Source organism: Eleutherodactylus coqui, chromosome 1, assembly GCF_035609145.1.
Source record: "Eleutherodactylus coqui strain aEleCoq1 chromosome 1, aEleCoq1.hap1, whole genome shotgun sequence".
In the NCBI taxonomy this organism is placed as follows: domain Eukaryota; kingdom Metazoa; phylum Chordata; class Amphibia; order Anura; family Eleutherodactylidae; genus Eleutherodactylus; species Eleutherodactylus coqui.
In genome coordinates, this window is record NC_089837.1 from 370,776,523 (window position 1) to 370,795,053 (window position 18,531).

At 42.6% G+C, this 18,531-nt stretch overlaps 1 protein-coding gene across 4 annotated transcripts in view; it reads left to right on the top strand.

Annotated features, from left to right (window-relative positions):
• EGFL6 (EGF like domain multiple 6) overlaps positions 1-18,531 on the top strand; it is a 105,618-nt gene extending 87,087 nt beyond the window's left edge. For all 4 annotated transcript variants that reach the window (XM_066578070.1, XM_066578085.1, XM_066578077.1 and 1 more), the window contains 3 exons: positions 2,531-2,626; positions 8,062-8,327; positions 14,028-18,531. In XM_066578070.1, coding sequence (XP_066434167.1) covers positions 2,531-2,626; positions 8,062-8,327; positions 14,028-14,120 — 455 coding nt within the window. In that variant the 3' untranslated portion in view covers positions 14,121-18,531. The remainder of the gene's footprint in view (positions 1-2,530; positions 2,627-8,061; positions 8,328-14,027) is intronic.

Sequence of the window (18,531 nt, forward strand, 5' to 3'; positions counted from 1 at the left end):
TTTCCCAATTAAGGAAAGCAAATGGCGAAGCCAGCAGTAAAGCGTAGCTTGGTGCGTCTGATTTTTTAACGTTGTACACGCAGCTCACACGTGTCCACAGCCCTTAGGACGGACAGAGGCTGGACAAATAGATTTGTTTTCAGTTGTTTTACAAGCAAAAGGCCGCACTGCGTATATTCAATGAATAATAACTGTGTTGTGGCCCTGCCTATACAATTCTTTCCCTGCAGTATCAATGGAGGGTGCAATGCTCTGCAGAGGCGATTTTGAGAAGAAAAAAAATATGCAGCACAGCTAACAGCAGCCAGCACAGTACTGCACACGGTTAAATATGGCCCTAGAAAGGACCGTTGAGGTTCTTGAAGGCTACACTCACTCCTAACACTCTCCCTGCCTATCCAACACTTCTGTCCCTAATGCCGGGTGCAACGCTCTGCAGAGGCGATTTTGAGGAAAAAAAATAATTGCCACTGCTAACAGCAGCCAACACACAGCTATCAGTGGCCCTAATAAGGACCTTTGGGGGTCTTGAAGCCTACACTAACTACCAATTCTTTCCCTACAGCAGCTCCGGTACAAACAGCACTGTCCCTCATCTAACTCACCAGGCATCTGAGGCGAGCCGCGGGAGGGGCCGACTTTTATATTAGGCGGACACCTGATCTCCCCAGCCACTCACAGCAGGGGGGTGGTATAGGGCTTAAACGACGCAGGGGGAAGTTGTAATGCCTTCCCTGTCTTTCAATTGGCCAGAAAAGCGCGCAAACGTCTCAGGGAAGGAAGTGAAAGTAACCGGAACACCGCGTGGTGTTCGTTACGAATAACGAACATCCCGAACACCCTAATATTCGCACGAATATCAAGCTCGGACGAACACGTTCGCTCATCTCTAGAAATGAATCAACAGACAATTTACAACACATTTGGATAAAAAGTAGAATACAGGGTGGACATTCATTCTAATGTTGTAACCAAGGTCACCATCAGTTTAATTAAAGGGCTTTATCCAGAATTAGAAGGATCTGCTTTTTTTCCAATGCCACGTCTGTCCATGGGCTGTCTGATATTGCAAGTGAATGGAGCTGAACTAAACTAACAGATACAGCTCATGGCACAGTTTCTGGAAAAACAGCAAATCCTTTTTACTAGTCCTGGACAAACCCCTTTAAACTCATATTGCAAAGCGAAGGCTATGGGCTATCTTTAAGGGGGGGTCTGGAACTTTACTATAGATGACCTATCCTCAGGATAAGTCATCAATAGTTGATCAGCAGGGGACCACCGCTTGGGATCCTCATTGATAAGCGGTTCGCTGGACTAGCTGCTGTTGTGGACAGAGACACAAAGTACTGGATAACCCCTTTTATTTATACCGTGGTGGCGATTCTTCCTTTCCTCGTTTTCAGCATCAAGTTTCTTGAAAGTAACAAAAGCATGTCTAACTAGATATAGAGTAAAACACATAACTAAAAGCAAGTGCATCAATATAGAAGCAGTTATGTAATAAATGATTATTACAGGGGTATACTAACCTCAGACATTTATAGCATATCTAGTGGATATGCCATGAGAGTCAGATTGCTGCAGGTCTCAAAGGTGGGACGCACACCAATCTCCTTGTCAGGACTCAAACCCAGGAGCTGCTGTACTCCAGGTGGCAGCTCTACCTGCTGAGCCATCAGTCAGCTCCCCTGCATGACTTTGGATCAGTTCCCAGCTCCTGCAATCCAGTCCCTGTTTTAGCTCCACCCTGTTCCTGATTGGACATGCTATAAAAACCTGGCCTTGTCCCTCGTTCCTTTGTGCAATTATTGTGATATCTGCCTTTAGTCAAGCTCTGCTATAACCACTCCTCTCTATATGATTGCTGCTACCCGTTATAGGCCTCCTGGCTACATTCTGACTATGCTACCTGCCTGCTCCCTTGTACTGCAACAGATATATACCCGTTACTGACCTCTGGCTACATTCTGTTTATGCTACCTGCCTGCTTCCTACTATTGCAACAGATATTTACTGTTACTGACCTCTGGGTTACAACACAAGGCTCTGAACCCGGTCCAGATAATTACACTCCTATTCTAGCCCCACTGCCCCAGCCTGGCTGTAGAAGGTGGTTGTGACTAGTAAAACAACTGAGTGAACTTTGCTATGTTATTTCCATATATCCCATAGAAGTCAATGAAAGTTACGGAAATTGTGTGGCTCAATCTACTACACTGTTTGCGTAAATTGACTTCTGTGGGAGTTATGGAAACAGTGTAGCAAAGCCTGCTCCGCTCTTTCAGTTATCCTGTCCACCTCATATGGAGTTGTGTTCCATACACCCATGGATATATCCCTTTAATCCTATTATTGTTACTATTATATGTAATTTATCATTATGTGCTGTACAGATTGAATGTATTAAATTGCTATATTAGTTATTGCATCTCTTTAAAAACTTTACAGGCATTTTATCTTCAATCTCCACATAACTGGATATTTTATGCTAAACTTGATAATCCTTTTGACTTTTCCATATGTTTAGAGGTGGCTATAGACTGTAGCTTTGATCGTGAAGACTGTGACTGGAAACAAGAAACTGAAGATGACTTTGATTGGAAACATATGAATCGGACCCATGGTAAGAGGTCTTTGCAAGTGAATAAATAGAGTTTCTTTAACCATTTCCACTACGTGGCAATTAAAGTGTAAATAGCCTATAATAAGACTGCATGTGGCAGGTGACAGGTAATTTCATTATTGTAACTTATGAGTGTTATTTTTCAATAAAAGTGATTTCTAGATGTCCTGCTTAGTTTTGCTACAACATTCCCTGAACGGCCACTTTATTAGAGACACCCATCGAGTAGCACATTGGATCTCCTTTGGCCTTCAGAACTGCAGCAATTCATTGTGGCATACATTCTCTTAGGCAGTAATGGCACTCAAACTGGTGGTCTACTGTTTTCTTGACTGTCCATTGCCTGTTCGTTAGAACAATTCTTGCCATACTCCTCTGACCCCTTTCATTGATGAGTTGTTTACATCCACATGATCCCTTTAACTGGATGTTTTTTCTTGATCACACCAGTCAAAGTATACTATCAATAGCATTGTATGAGAAAACTCCACAAGGTTGGCAGTTTTTGAAATACTGCCTGCAACTAGTCTAGGATCAATAACCATTCCTCGTTTTAAGTCACTTAGAACGCTTTGATCGAGTTTTCCCACTCTAATGTGGATTCACGCTGAAACTGATCCACAGAAAACTTGTTCATTTGAATTTATGATTCTGCACTCCAAGGTCACTTCTCTAATTTCCATACAGGGAAGCTCCCATCGTGAATGGGCAGGTGTCTCTAATAAAGTGGTCATTCGGTGTATTGTTGTCATTCAGTGTATTATGGCCTGTTGCGTCTGACAGTGGAGACAGTACAAGCAGAAACACATGGCAACAGCACTCAAATACATTTTTTATCATAGAAATACATAACTGGAATACAAATACTAGCCACATTAAAAAATGCAAGGTTAACAGTACATAGCTTGATCAAAGTATGTTGGCCCATCCACCAGCGTCCAGGTAACCATGCTTTTGGATGGGTCCTAACTAGAGATGAGCGAGCGTACTCGGATAAGCACTACTCACTCGAGTAATTGGCTTTATCCGAGTATCGCTGTGCTCGGGTCTAAAGATTCGGGTGCCGGCACGGAGCGGGGAGCTGCAGGGGAGAGCGGGGAGGAACGGAGGTAAGATCTTTCTCTCCTTCTCTCCCACCCGCTCTCCCCTGCTCCCCGCTGCGACTCACCTGTCAGCCGCAGCGGCACCCGAATCTTTAGACCCGAGCACAGCGATACTCGGATAAAGCCAATTACTCGAGCGAGTAGTGCTTATCCGAGTACGCTCGCTCATCTCTAGTCCTAACACTAATACCAGGTAGTTTAATCATAACCTGGGAAAGATGAGTTCTTACCTTTTAGCATACATCTCTCTTGGACCATATAAGACCAGTAAAAGCATGATACCAATTAATTGTCATTTTTCAATGGAAGTATATGTAAGGTTAGTATTTGTAACGCCAAATGTAACAGTATATAACAGGTTATAGAAAGCTACTGAGTGTGAGGCCTAGATGGTACCGCACTATAGCCAACCATGTCTCCAATGGTAAATGAATCCGATTATAACCTTCCTGCTCACTCTTTTCAGCATTTGTGTCATCATATTAATTCTCTAGCAGCCCAGCATCCAAATACGATCCAAATGTAATGGAAACGCAAAAAAATTAAAAAACCACGAGGCATTTATGGGCTGAAGTAGATCTGAATGAAGATGACACTTTTAAATAAAAAAAGTCAGCTATTCACATAGGAAGTGGCGAGGGATTAGATATACCACTCTCCCCCTTTCAGTCCACAGGATAGGAGATAACTTGCTGATTGTCTCATTTCAATGGGAGTGACGGAAATACCTGAGCGGGTGCTGCTCAGGTGTCCCGGCAGTCCCACTGAAAGTGAACGGAGGGCTCACTGCGCATGCTCAGCCAGTGCTCCATTCAGAGTGAAGTCACTGCTGGGGAAGAAGCAATTCTCGCAGTGACAGGAGAACGGAACATGGGAGTCCTGTTCTTGAAATCGGCAGGGGTCTCCGCGGTATGTCCCCCACCGATCAGCAAGTTATCTCCTATCCTGTGGGGAGGAGATAACCTGTTATTCGGATAAAACCCCTTTAAGATCTCCTTTAGCCTCTAAGCATCTTGTACTATATTATTTCTACTTTTCAATGCGGAAAAGGATGTGCATGCTTAGATGCCCCTGTGTGGGCACAAGCTGATACTGGACACATAACCCCTTTTCCATGAGTGATGTGATCCTGCACTGAGCTCATCTTCTCCAGGTATCACAAAGTTAGCAAACAAGGGATGGGAAATGGGTGATGAGCAGGAGCTGGGGATTCCCATATGGGGTAGGGGTGGGATTTCATTACCCATTACCCTATGTCTCTAACATTTGTATAAACAAATTATACAGAAATGAGTAGTGCTACTTATTTGTGGAGTTGGGATTATATTTCAAGCAACCTCAAAAATCCTGAAAAATCATGCTACATCCTCAAAAATCCTTAAAGATCATGCTAGGGCTTATTTTTGGGGTAGGTCTTATTTCAAGGAAACCGGTTATACAGGCACTACTTTGTCTTCCTGTAGCAGATCCCTAATCATTTTTCCAGTAAATCCCTTCTCTTGTGTCAATCACTGATGACTGATGTGTAGCGCTGATAGAATCTGATTCCAGTCTGATTTACTCCCAGAGGCTTCTACTTGCTAGAAATCAATTCATCAATAATAGTTACCCAAAAATATACAGGCCCTCAATTAGTCAATACATTTCCCAGGAACATGTCTATTTAATACCTGAAATACAATATTATACCAACATAAAAGATACAAAAGTAATTCTTCTACCAATGCATACATGATTGGCTGTACCATAACTATCAAGAAAGGGAAACACACACAGGTATCAAAGCAAAGCAGCATTGGAGGGGTAGAACAACATGAATAATTGGTTTTCAACCACATGATGTAATTCAGAAACATTAAATACTCAAACCATCTGCAATCCTCTGGAATGGATTTCATTGGAAATTGTCACATTGACTGTAGGGAAAAAAAGGCACTAATCGATATAGCCTATATTTTTGACCCTAGAATCTAAACTGGTCATAAGTAGCAGAGCACCCACCCTGAACAGGGGCCAAGCAAATCACCAACGTGTAATGCTAATGTATATTAAAACATGTGCAGCGTCCAAGGAGCGGGCCCAACCTAGGAGACAGCGGGGTAGAGATTGGGCCTTGTCACAGTGGCTCTACCGCCTCCCACCCAGAGGGTAACCAGGGACACGTCCAAGGGGCCAAGAGCAGGCTATGAAAACAGGGAAACCTACTGATGGATTACCTTAGTCCTTTTTGTCACACGTGACGCCACCGTTTCATCATGTGCGGTGAATCCAGTTGATGTTGGAAATAAAACAGTATACACTTTTAACTTTCTGAGCCAAATTTGGAATGGTCGGTGAAGCTCATTTACTTGCAATAACTTGGTCATACACGCCAGCAGGAAAAACAGTGAAAACCTCAAAGTGGTGTGACAGGGAGGGTTCATAGGTGGACCGGAGAAACCACAGTCCTGTTATCTGTGGGTCCTGATCCCAGCAACACTCTTTCTTCTCTCCAACTCTCTACCAGTCAACACTCACATTTGGAAAAGAAGGGTGCGCTGCATGGCGGCTCCTCATTCTCTCTCTCTCTCTCTTTCCATGTCCAAGGGTGACACTGGCATCTCCTAGGTGAAGTCGGCCCAGGGTAGGCTTTGGTTATGTCTCAGCCTCTTCCATTCTGGGCTACACATGGCTGAAGGTGCCTGTGTGGCTCTCTTGTAGAACTCTCAACATTCCTCTCTCTTGCAAGCCCAGAACAGACAGCCCCAAGCATGCACCTTGCATCTACATGCATATCACAAGGTCACATGACAAACAAAAGATACATTTCCAGACAGACATCTCACATACCAGACAGTTAACTCTTTCAGTGCTGCACATATGCAATAAACATCAATCATGCAACACAGAAGACACTTACAATACCATAAACAAATGCATGCATACTGTGCCAACCCAACATGTTTCAGAGAGTTGTAGTAGAGGCTTGCTAAAGGAAAAATGCATTATTGCCTAGGGTATTTAAAAGGCAAAGATAGATTATCTCCCATCTTGGATTGTGCATCCAAGAAAGTAAGTACCAAGTCATCTACCTCAGCAGTGAATTTCAGGCCAATGTCATTTTAGTTTAAAGTGGACATACCGATAATATTGAAAAGGGCCTCTCCCTCCCATTCCAGACCAGGAACACATCTAGGTCAAGGCTGGAGTCCTGACCTGGATCCCATTCTGGATTAGGCACATTGACTGTGTTCCTGCATGAGAATATATAATCTCAGGCATTTATTAAGACATACGAAAGCTACACAGACCACAAAAAAACACTAATTAAATGTTGAAATAATTCATTTTCATTGCACGTATAACTTCATACCAGCACAAAACCTCCTGGTCTGTTGAGACATACCTAAGGCCAGCTCAACACAGGCCAGAAATGCTTCTGAATTTCCGCAGTAGATCTCGCTGCCCTTAGGCTACGTTCACAATTGCATTTTAACTTCAGTTTATAACAAAAGTCACAACGATTTGCTAAATCTGTTGTATGACAGACACCACCGGCAGCTGACACACTCCATGACTTATAATGAGGTCTTTTTAGGTGCCGCCAAGTTGTCATTTTGACGGAAAAATAGCAGATATGAACATAGCCTTAAGCCCTAGTAATCATAATGCCATGACACGGTTAATCATGGCAAGAAAAGGTTTAAACAACTGTTTCTCAACTCCAGTCCTAACCACCTTCCCCCCAACAGGTCATGTTTTAAGGTTTTCCTCAGGGTTGCATATGTGATGTAATTATTGTTGGTGCCTTAGACATTGCCACAGATGTCGCTTATATCTCTATAGGATATCCTGAAAACATGAACTGCTGGTGGGGCGCTGAGGACTGGAGTCAAGAAACACTGGTTTAAACAACCCCTTGTTGAGGGTGGTGAGGGTTGTCAGTCATAGCTGATCCCCACTGTTGACCTTGTGAGTCAAGTTGCTGTGTTTTGGAGATCACCACACTACATGTATGGCACAGTGATGGATAGAGTTAAAGTCTCATTGAAATAAAAAAAGAGTATCAACTAATTTTATTTTTATGTGGGGTCTGTTCGGTGCCCCCATAAAACGGATCTATTCAGCCATAAAACGGAACCCCTTAGAACAGATGTAAACTAGTCCTAATATTTGTGCGTGCATTTGTATATCGATTTCTTCTAGTTTCACCTTGGTATCTGACGCTTGCGATTCATACACTCCTGTAACTACTTGCACACATCAGCCTATACTTAACCTAACTTGAAAATCAGTTTTGCAGAACTTTTTTCAGCAACTAATATGGTAAAGTCCCTTCTTTCTCTCGATCAGGTACTGGGTTTTATCTGTCAGTTCCTTCCCATGTTGGTCACAAGAAGGCTGTTGGTCGTCTGAGGCTCCCACTGACAAATCTACGCACAAGCAGGAAGACCTGTCTAATTTTTACTTATCGACTTGTTGGAGAAAAGTTTGGCAAACTACGGGTGTATGTGAATGAAAATAGCAATCCCATCTGGGAGGAGAACAGAAGTAAAGATGACGGATGGAGGATAGCAAGAATTGAAATACCGGAGACACGTAGCAGATCTTCCAGAGAGGTAAAGAGAGTAGTTCCTGAAACTTCTGTATATAGTAAAGACTAATAAGGCACATATAACATACATTTCCTGCTGTTTAAAAGTGGTGTCTCATAAAGACAACCCCAATCCATATGACTTATTAGGGCATATGAGTATCATGAGGGAGTGCTCTGCTTGGGACCTTCCCAAACCGTTTATGTACTATACAGACAGCCATTCATTGAATGGCCGGCATATAATACGGCACTTTCCATGCAGTAGTAACAATAGTCGATTGCTGGGATTTCCAGCTGCTGAACTAGCTGTCTTCAGGCTAGAGGAGATCTCCAGGAAGTAAGCAGCAAATTATTAAGTAATTACATATAATGTAGAATAGTGTGCTCTGTGTTAAGTACTGCCAGGCCTCCCTGTGCCCTAGTTCTTGCACAATAACCTGCTTTTTTGATTGTTGTATTCCAGTTTAAACATAAAAAATACACCTACACATACAGTTAAGTAAAATAGACACATCCAAACAAAAACATATTTCTTTGATAGCAAGAAATGCATAAAAGATGAATCACTTTGCACTATAGTGGCTCAGTGGTTTGCCTTGCAGCGCTGGGGTCTTGGGTTCAAGCCTGACCAAGGCCAACATCTGCATGGAGTTTATATGTTCTCCTTGTGTTTGCATGGGTTTCCTGCCACACTCCAAGAGCATACTAATAGGTGAACTTAGATTGTGAGCCCCAATGGTGACAAAACGCTATAGCAAGTGATGTATGTGCTATATTAATGAGTAAAATCAATATAGTCTACAGAGCACTACACAGATAATAATCCCTCACTTTCATCCTTGTTTCTCTCAAACATGTACGTACATATGAATCTAATTAACCTATCAGTATGTCTTTTGAGGAAACCGGAGTCCGCACAAGCACAGGGAGGAAATATAAACTCTGGGCAGATGTGCATAGTGTACATGTTTTATTAGATTTCAAGATTAAACACAATTTCAGAGAAGCGCAGGCACTGACCAATAGAACTATCCAACACTGTTATGTTACACTCAATCTTTGTGTCAAAGAAAAGACTTGCAATAACAGACATTTTGGAGACTATACTGAGGTTAAAAGGTATCATATCTACAAGATTACTTGGTTTCTCTTGCTGGGAACAATTATATATTGCTCTATTGGCTAACACAGTACCAAACTTTTTTCAGTATTCCCATTCATACATCAGTACACCATGGTAGCACTGGTCTGCCTGGCATGGACGCAGGTGGTACCATAATAGACTCTGAAGGGTATAGCCCAGCAGTGAACCATGGCACTCCCAAAGATATGGGGTATGTTCACATGTTACAGAAAAAGCAGCAAATCCATAGCAGCAAATTCACACAAAATCGACAGCAAATGCTGCAGATTCTGAAGAGAATCACCCAGATTACATCCCCTCATTTAACCCTTTGCAAATCCAATTTTGAATTCAGGGTTTCCTAGAGGGTTTTCTCTTTCTGCCATTATACAATGGTGCCATCTGCTGGCTAGAGCCAGTATTGCGGTATGGGACATGCTAGAGAGGCCTTTAACAACAGAGTAGTCAGTAATATACAGTAAGAATACCCTGTTGGATGTCTTCCGACATTGAAGCTGTACAGCCTTCAATCAGAATGTCTTTAGACGTCAGACGGTGGATTGTAAAGGGTTAAAGGAGTGAAATCAGTAGTGAAACTAAAATTGACACACTGCCGGTTTAAAATCCACAGTGCACTTCAATTTACACTACGGATTTTCTCTTCGGCATGTGGACAGGACTTCTTAAAATCTCATCCATGATGCTTGTACTGTAAATGCTGCAGATTTCTTGCAGCTAATTCCACTACAGAAAATCCACAGCAATTCCAATTTATATGAACACATTGTAATTCTCAAAAATGTTATATTGTCTCAGCAGTGTGACCATCATTAAGGTGGGGGTTAGTGTGACCAAAAGTGTTGAATGGCCTGACGAGTGGGTGCATCGACTGGACTTTGGTCTATGGACCATAGTGATGGACCTAGGAGTCAACCTGTGTGATCAGTCTGTTGAAAAGCTCCTCCTGGTTCCCAGGGCAAATCATCAAAAGAGCCTGGGAGCATTCGACTTGTTCCTGCTTCTTGAAAGGTGTGAGCAGCCGGGGAACCCAGCAAGCGGATAACTTATGCATAAGAAGATGGTCTTGGATGATATTTTCCATCGACCCCACACTAATCTTGACATTTTGGTCTAGGCCGCGAATGGTTATGGGGCGGTTTCCAAAATGGCAGCCTTCACTTGCTGGATGGTGTGTTCATTGATAGCGGAGTGGGGTCACCCGGGAATTGGAGCCGTTTTCACTGAAGTCCGACCACAGTTGAATTGACAATGCCAGTTCTTGACTACATCATATGATGGGGAATCCTCCCCATAAACCTCTTCTATCTCATTGAACGTCTCCCTTACTGTGCGGCCTTTCAAGTAAAGGAACTTGATGACTGCTCTATATTCCACTGTGTCCATTATCAGACCTCGCACTACTTCAGCACCCCCTAATAGAAAGACCATTATCAGTTCAGGGTTGCAAATTGGCTTGTAACCTATAGAGACTTGTATCATCAAACATGTGCAGCTTCAGCATAAATAGAAGTGGGTCAGTGGAAATCTTTAAAGGGGCTGTCCCGCGCCGAAACGTTTTTTTTTTTTTCTTCAAACCCCCCCCCCCGTTCGGCGCGAGACAACCCCGATGCAGGGGTTAAAAAAGAACACCGGAGAGTGCTTACCTGAATTCCCGCGCTCCGGTGACTTCTTACTTACCTGCTGAAGATGGCCGCCGGGATCTTCTCCCTCGGTGGACCGCAGAGCTTCTGTGCGGTCCATTGCCGATTCCAGCCTCCTGATTGGCTGGAATCGGCACGTGACGGGGCGGAGCTACACGGAGCCGGCATCCAACACGAGCGGCCCCATTGAGGAAAGAAGAAGACCCGGACTGCGCAAGCGCGTCTAATTTGGCCATTAGACGCCGAAAATTAGACGGGCTCCATGGAAACGAGGACGCTAGCAACGGAACAGGTAAGTGAAAAACTTCTTATAACTTCTGTATGGCTCATAATTAATGCACAATGTGCATTACAAAGTGCATTAATATGGCCATACAGAAGTGTATAGACCCACTTGCTGCCGCGGGACAACCCCTTTAATGAACGCCCCTCATAAAAGCAACTGAGTGCCTACACTAGGGAAGGAGTTTATGGTTACATTTTATTGGAAACCTACCTCCTAAAACCCACACAAACTAATTGTACAGTAGGGATGTGTGGTACAGGTAATATATAGGCATCAACCTACATAGCAGCATTTGAATTCAGCCTTCGATATAGAAAAAGTGATGTATGCAACAACAATGAGAACAATCAGTCATCAAGGCTGCAGGCTGAGGTCATGGAATTTCAAGGTGTCTTCTAATATTATTCATTATAGAACAAACAGAAGCTCAATCCTACCTGCATAAAACGAGTGAGAAGCGAACAAATTCTCGTTCATCGTTCCATCATTGGGAATGTTTACACTGGACGTTATTTACATGATCCAATGATTGTTGTGAATGATTACACCAGGGAATACAACTTTTGGTGCCTAAGATGTGGAACAGTTTTTGGATATTTCTGGGCCATAGATTCTGAAAATGGCATTCATTTTTGCCCATCAGGTCTCCTTTTCACTGCAAACTATTTTATATCAATATTATACAACCATTAACTATTAATAACTCTATTATTTAAAAATATATGGTATTGCAAGGATATATTCCATGAAGCTTAGAACTACGAACAGAAGTTTCTTCATTGGGACATATCACCGAGCCCTTGTTTCTGTGATTTCCTACAATGTGATGTTCCTGGACATTCGCAATGGATGCTCCAAAAGTAGTCTGCAGTCATATGTGTATCCCATCGACCACGGTACCGTTCTTCCATGATCCTTATTTCTTGGTGACATTGTTCCCCCTGTTCTTCGCAGACATCATCAAGACACAATGGAAATCGCTCAAAATGACGGTGCAGATAATGCAACTTGATACTCCTGTTGTAACCAACTGTACAAAATGCAGTGAGCATATACTGTGATTTTTGCCCTCGATAACAGTAAACTTTTTCCTCCCAGCTGGGGAAGTAACAACTCAGACGCTTTCTTTGGAAGATTTAGGTCTCTAATGAGGTCATTTTCCATTTCTATTTGAAACTTGATTCATCCGATGAAGGTCCTTCATGTTGCTCAGCATAGCTTTCTGCCCAGCCAGTTTATCTGTTTCTTCGGAGAGCTCTGGAAGGCTGCTACATGTTGGGACAGGTATATCTTCTGAAGATGGTACAAGGCTTAATCCGGATATGTCCACTTACCCCGGTTTTTCCCATTGATGTAATTTATTTTCACCAAACAAAAGTAACAGTCATCGCTATGGTTGCTCTGCTCATGCCACGCCATTGGTAATGCAAACTTCATGCACTTTCTTGTCCCGTTCCACCATTGTTGCAGGTGCTCTGTACATGTTCTGCACACAATATGTTGTACCCAAGGCTTGTCTTGGTTCCACTGTGACGTAAGCTAAATAAACTCTTTTCATCATTAGTTTTTATTGAAATTAAGACAAAGTCATGTAATACAATAGTAATCACATATTACCGATGGAATACAACAATATTAAAACACTGTTTACAGTAGTCTCTGTTACAGCTCCTGTATACCTTTTAGTGCCTGGTAACTAATTTTATCTTTTTGATGTAGCCATATTTATATCTGTAAGGCTTGGTCTACACGAGGCTGATTTCCAGTGGAATGTCCACAACGGATATTCCACTGCAGATCAGCCACGGAATGCCTGCCTCCAATCCCGTACCATTTACTGCGGGTTTCATCGCAAATTCCTTTGCAGAATTCACACCCTCCCTGAGAGTCATGGAATTCCGCAGCGGTGACAGTGAGATAATTGGCAAGTTGCAGATTTGAATTCCACGTCGCAAGTCAGTTTCTGCACGGGTTTTGTATGACGAAATTTTGAAAAACTCGTCGACTTTGCTGCTACTGTAACTGCAGCAGAATTTCCATATGGAGGGTCCGCACGGAAATTCTGCATCAATTCCTCTCCATGTGAACCCATGCGTAATATGCAGCGCACATGCATTCGTGTGCATAAGACCTTAAAAAGAGGCGCAGACCTCTTAATTAGTTTTGCGCATGTCTGGCCAGTCCGTGCACCAGGATGTGAAATCTACTCCAGATATGAGTTGGCAGAGATTTATCACTATAGTTTTCACAAGTTTCTTGCATAAATTATAGTAAATCCAACAGGCTCCGACTTTAAACTTGCCTGGCACACTTTTAGAAAAGTGGCGAGTGGGGCACAAAAATCAAAAAGTTGCAATTGTTTGTGCAAATAGGACTTGCTGAGTTGTTTAATAAATTTGCCCCCTCTCCCCCCAATGTGTGTGTTAAATGGAATTTCTTTTAGACAAGGAAGGGAATTCTCATTTAGCTAGGCCAACTAACAGCGACTAAAGTACATGAGTGAAAATGGATTGACAAAAGAAGGTCATATCATACTAGGATACAGTTTTGAATTTCAAGATGAGCCCATGAAAAACCACTGATGTATTGCCTATAAACACTCCCTATAGGGCACGCATAGTAACTCCTTGTGTTCTTTGTATCTCTTTGCAGATTATATTTGAATCTGAACGTGGGAAGGGGAAAAATGGAGAAATGGCATTGGACAATGTCTTCCTTGTCTCTGGACCATGCACTGAAGACTAAGTGCAACAGGGGAATGCAGTTGAAAGAACTTTATCATTTACAACCTTTAACACTAGATTGCAGATTTTGTGCAAACTGCAATGTGTATTTTAACTTATGTTTAATATTATTACTTGTTTGTTATTTTATGTGTTTTCCCTCCAGGGACAATCCCATAAGTACTCATCAGCCCCCCACCATTACAAGCCAATATAAAAAATAGGGAGGTCTTCCTTTTCAATACTTAGTGATACCGGAAGTCAACAAACTTGCTTAAAGGGGATTTGTCATTAGAAAAAAAAATCAATACTTACCTATTCCTCCTCAAGCAGTCGTCTCACCACATTTTCTCCTCCCCGAATTTCTCCTGGCTCCACCAGTCCCAGGGTCAGATCACCTCCAGCCGCCGGATCCTCTTCTTCCTCTGATGAAGCGTCCATTGCTAGCTTTCTGCTTCATGCAGGACAGCGTATGCTACATTACTAGTGATGTAGCGTTCACTGCCTAGTGGGAAATGCTGAATCCTATGTCGGGCTACTGCCGCGACTGCGCATGCGCAGTGTCTTGCGGCAATGGTATATGAACACTCACGGCGAGACACTGCGCATGCGCAGCTGTGGCAATAGCCCAGGACAGGATTCAGTATTTCCCACCAGGCAGTGAACGCTACGTCAGTAGTGACGCAGCGTACATTGTACTGCAGGAAGGAGAAAATCACCAATGTACGCTTCATCACAGGAAGAAAAAGAGGATCCTGTTGGCTGAAGGGGAGGTGATCCGGGGGATTGGAGGAGCCAGGAGAAGATTGGACAGGAGAAGGTGCGGTAAGAAGGCTGCCTGGGGAGGAATAAGTAAGTAGAACCCCTTTAACTTCTGTGCTAGAATGGGAACACACTTTTAAGTTAAAAATATTTGCATCCACAGCAGTTGTCGCTTAAAGGAAGTTTCCCAAATGGATATCTTCTGAAATTGAAGTCCTCCCCTTAGGCGACTTCACACGAACTTATATGCATGCATGAAATTTGCATGCACCATATGCAGTGAATAGTACCCATTGATTTCAGTGGGTTCGTTTACATGCGTGTATTTTGCGTGCACATTTTGGCCATGCAAGAAAATATACAACATGCTCTGTTTTCCTGTGTATTTGCACACCAAAATCCCCACAGAAGTCAGTGGTGGTGGGTGCGCAAATGCTTGCAATATGCATGGAAATGCGTAAAATACTGCGTAATTGCGCTGAAAAAAGTACACACCAAGAACTAATTAGTCATTTCACTCGGTGCGCTTGTTCGTCGCGCGCAGATAAACGTGATCTGCAGGCAGGAAAAGTGCTGTAAAATACGCCAATATGTGTGCCTTGTTCAAAACACAAAAACATTGCGCTAAGATGCGCACAATTGCACTTACATCCATGTGAAGCCGGCCTTAGTCAGTTGGTTGCCTGACCTCTACCTTCTAAAGCACCCAGAGATATCAGCTGTGGGGAGCCAGGGCTTATTCCGACGTGCCTGTATTGGCTGGGTGCACTGAGCTCCCGCCCCCTCTCCCCGCCCCTTACCACTATTTGCAGCGGGAGGGGGCGGAACTTATTTCCACCCCTCCCATTGCAAACAGTGGTGAGGGGCGGAGAGGGGGCGGGAGCTCAGCGCACTGCTCCTGACCCGACCCACCTCCTCCCCCTGCAGAGATGGACAGCGTATATCGGCTGCGTGTGAAAACCCATCCGATATACAGACGTCGGAATAAGCCCTAAGAGTAGAGACAATGTAGGAGGAGAGATCAGCAGCCATAACTATGAAACTTATATCTATATTTATCAATGGTTTCTCTTTACACTAGCTAAGAGATAAGAGGAAGCAATGTTAGAGTTGTGTTACATACAAGACACTTTCTGTGCTTTAATGATACTGTCCCTTTAACTACATTACATTGTATACAAGGTTAAATGAGAAAGCATGAGATCACATAAATATAGACTATACACTTGTCATGTTTACACGAAGGGAATATGTACAGTATGAACGTATCTTGGTCACAGTGAGCATTATATGTCCTGGAGGTGGAGAGTTGTGTTTTACAGGTTATGGTCACATACGACCCTCCTATATGGTGCTTAGCCATTTTTCTATTTGTATTATTTTTTATGCTGTTCCATGTGTTACTTTGAATGCTGTCACTAAACTAGTGGCTGTAACTATACATTATCATTTATGTTCATTTTCTTATTGAAAAGTATTCTCTAGCACGTTTCTGTGCACTGTGAAAGCCATACTTGAGGTAATGTAGGATGTACTGGAGACAAACTGTGCAGTATTCGGAGAATGTTATTTCCATTTGTCAATTTGTTAAACCATATAAGAGGCTTATTGTTCTCGAAAGGAACTAAGAACTTATTAGAGGCTTAGCGAATGTTGAATGTGAACTATGCAGATGTACTGCCGAAGCAATGAAGTGCCTTGCAAAAAAGCATCATTACTATACAAACAAAAAAAGGTCAGAATTGACCCGAATTCACAAAAAGTGGGTTTGGTGCAGTTTTTGCTTGACTTTTAAGGAATGACCCTAAAGGGAGTGGAATAATAGAAAGGCCACATCCACACAGTTCAGATGCAAACTGTGGGTTAGGACAATCCATTCAGGTCCTTTGATTGGAACCCCTCAATATTTTCTAATTGACAGCCGTTTCCAGGGAGGCTCTTGCCTATGGGGCCCACCAGACCACTGTTTTCAGTATTGTAACTAATTTTAAAGGGAATGTGTTATCAGAAGATGAGCCAGTGTGTTAATCAAGCTTTTATGTTAAACGTATTTTGGGGTGATTTTTTTTTAAAATTTTCAGTGTCATAAACTATATTAAAAAAACCATAAAGCTCTACTTTGTGCATACTAAGCCTAATAATAGTATGACACTTCCTGTTTTGTGGAGAAAACTTTTCAGTAGTCATCTTCGTATCATCACAGGCAGGATTACACTAAAAGGTAACACCTATATATAAATAACATAGGATCCCATTCATAATAGATGGTGGTCAGAAGCGTAACTTGAAGCTGCTGAGCCCTAGTGCAAAGTCTGGAACTGGACCCCAAACTACAAAGCTTCATTGATAGTATTGATTTGCAATATGGGGAAGAGAGACTTTATGGGTACTCTACAGGTGCCTGTCCACGGGCATGATTTCGGCGGCGGTAAACCGCCAGCGAATTACGCCCTCTGAAGCTTCCCATAGCACTGCTTTGGAAAGCGCTGGCACACTGTCCACGAGCGGAGAATCATTGCGATTCTCCGCTCGCGGCCAGCAATTCGCAGCATGCTACGAATTGCCCCGATTCTCCGCGGTCAGCCTATCTGTCAGATTAGGCTGACCGGCGGAGATTCAGCGGCGGCTCCTGCAGCGGAGATCTGCCGCGGGATACCGCAACGCCAGGGGGTTTAAGACTCCTAGGCTTGGGTGCGACTCAACCATCTGCACCCCCTATAGTTATACCCCTGGTGGTGGTCACAGCTTATCTACTCCCACTCCTTTAAAATTACCTATGTGCAGGTGACAGAACATGCTTAGGACAGTCTCCCATAGAGGTGAATGAGTCAGTTCCTGTCCATTGTGTGAATGGCCCATGAGGGTGCTGTAAAACTTTCCTGTAAATGCTGCTGTAAGCATATCTCTGCAGCTCAGACCAGATGGCAGCCCCCATAGACTTGTACAGAGGATAGTATAAAGAAAATCTACAATCAGCCAATAACCACGGCCTGGTTTTAATTAATATAAGAATATATAAGTGATACCTTCCATTTAATCTGCAGTAGCGCATAACATTTTATACAAGAAGTCACCCCAGTGATAACTGCTCCCAACAGTAAGAAACCATAGAAAACTGGACCCACACACTGAACTGGGTTACTTTTTAGAACATTTTTAAAATGAAATACAAAGCAATAATTTCATATCATAGCTGGTTGAAGTATATAATAATAATAATAATAATAATAATAATTATATACATACACAATGAATCATTTAAAAAATACAGGGACCAAAAATACTCATGCTAAGCAAATTGTTCTCTGCTGTTGTTTTGGGCCTTGCCTAGGCTGATCTACATGTGGGTAATCTGAGTATAGCAAAAGGGGCTATAAGTGAAACTTTTAATACTGTCTTTTGTAAATATTTTGTTATTCAACAAGCTTTATTACAAAATACCTGAGGATACATGTTCATGTATAATACCCATAAAATGGAGAATTTGCCACAATGACGCATTTGCATAGAAAGAATGTCAGAAAATTCGGTTTGCCTAGAAAATACTCATCATGTATTATTGTGTAAGCAAATATGTCAAATGAATGATATGTTCCCATAAGGTGAAGCTATGATGTCAGCAATGCATTTGTTTTAGTATTTTTTTAATTAAAATAATTTTGTTTAACCAA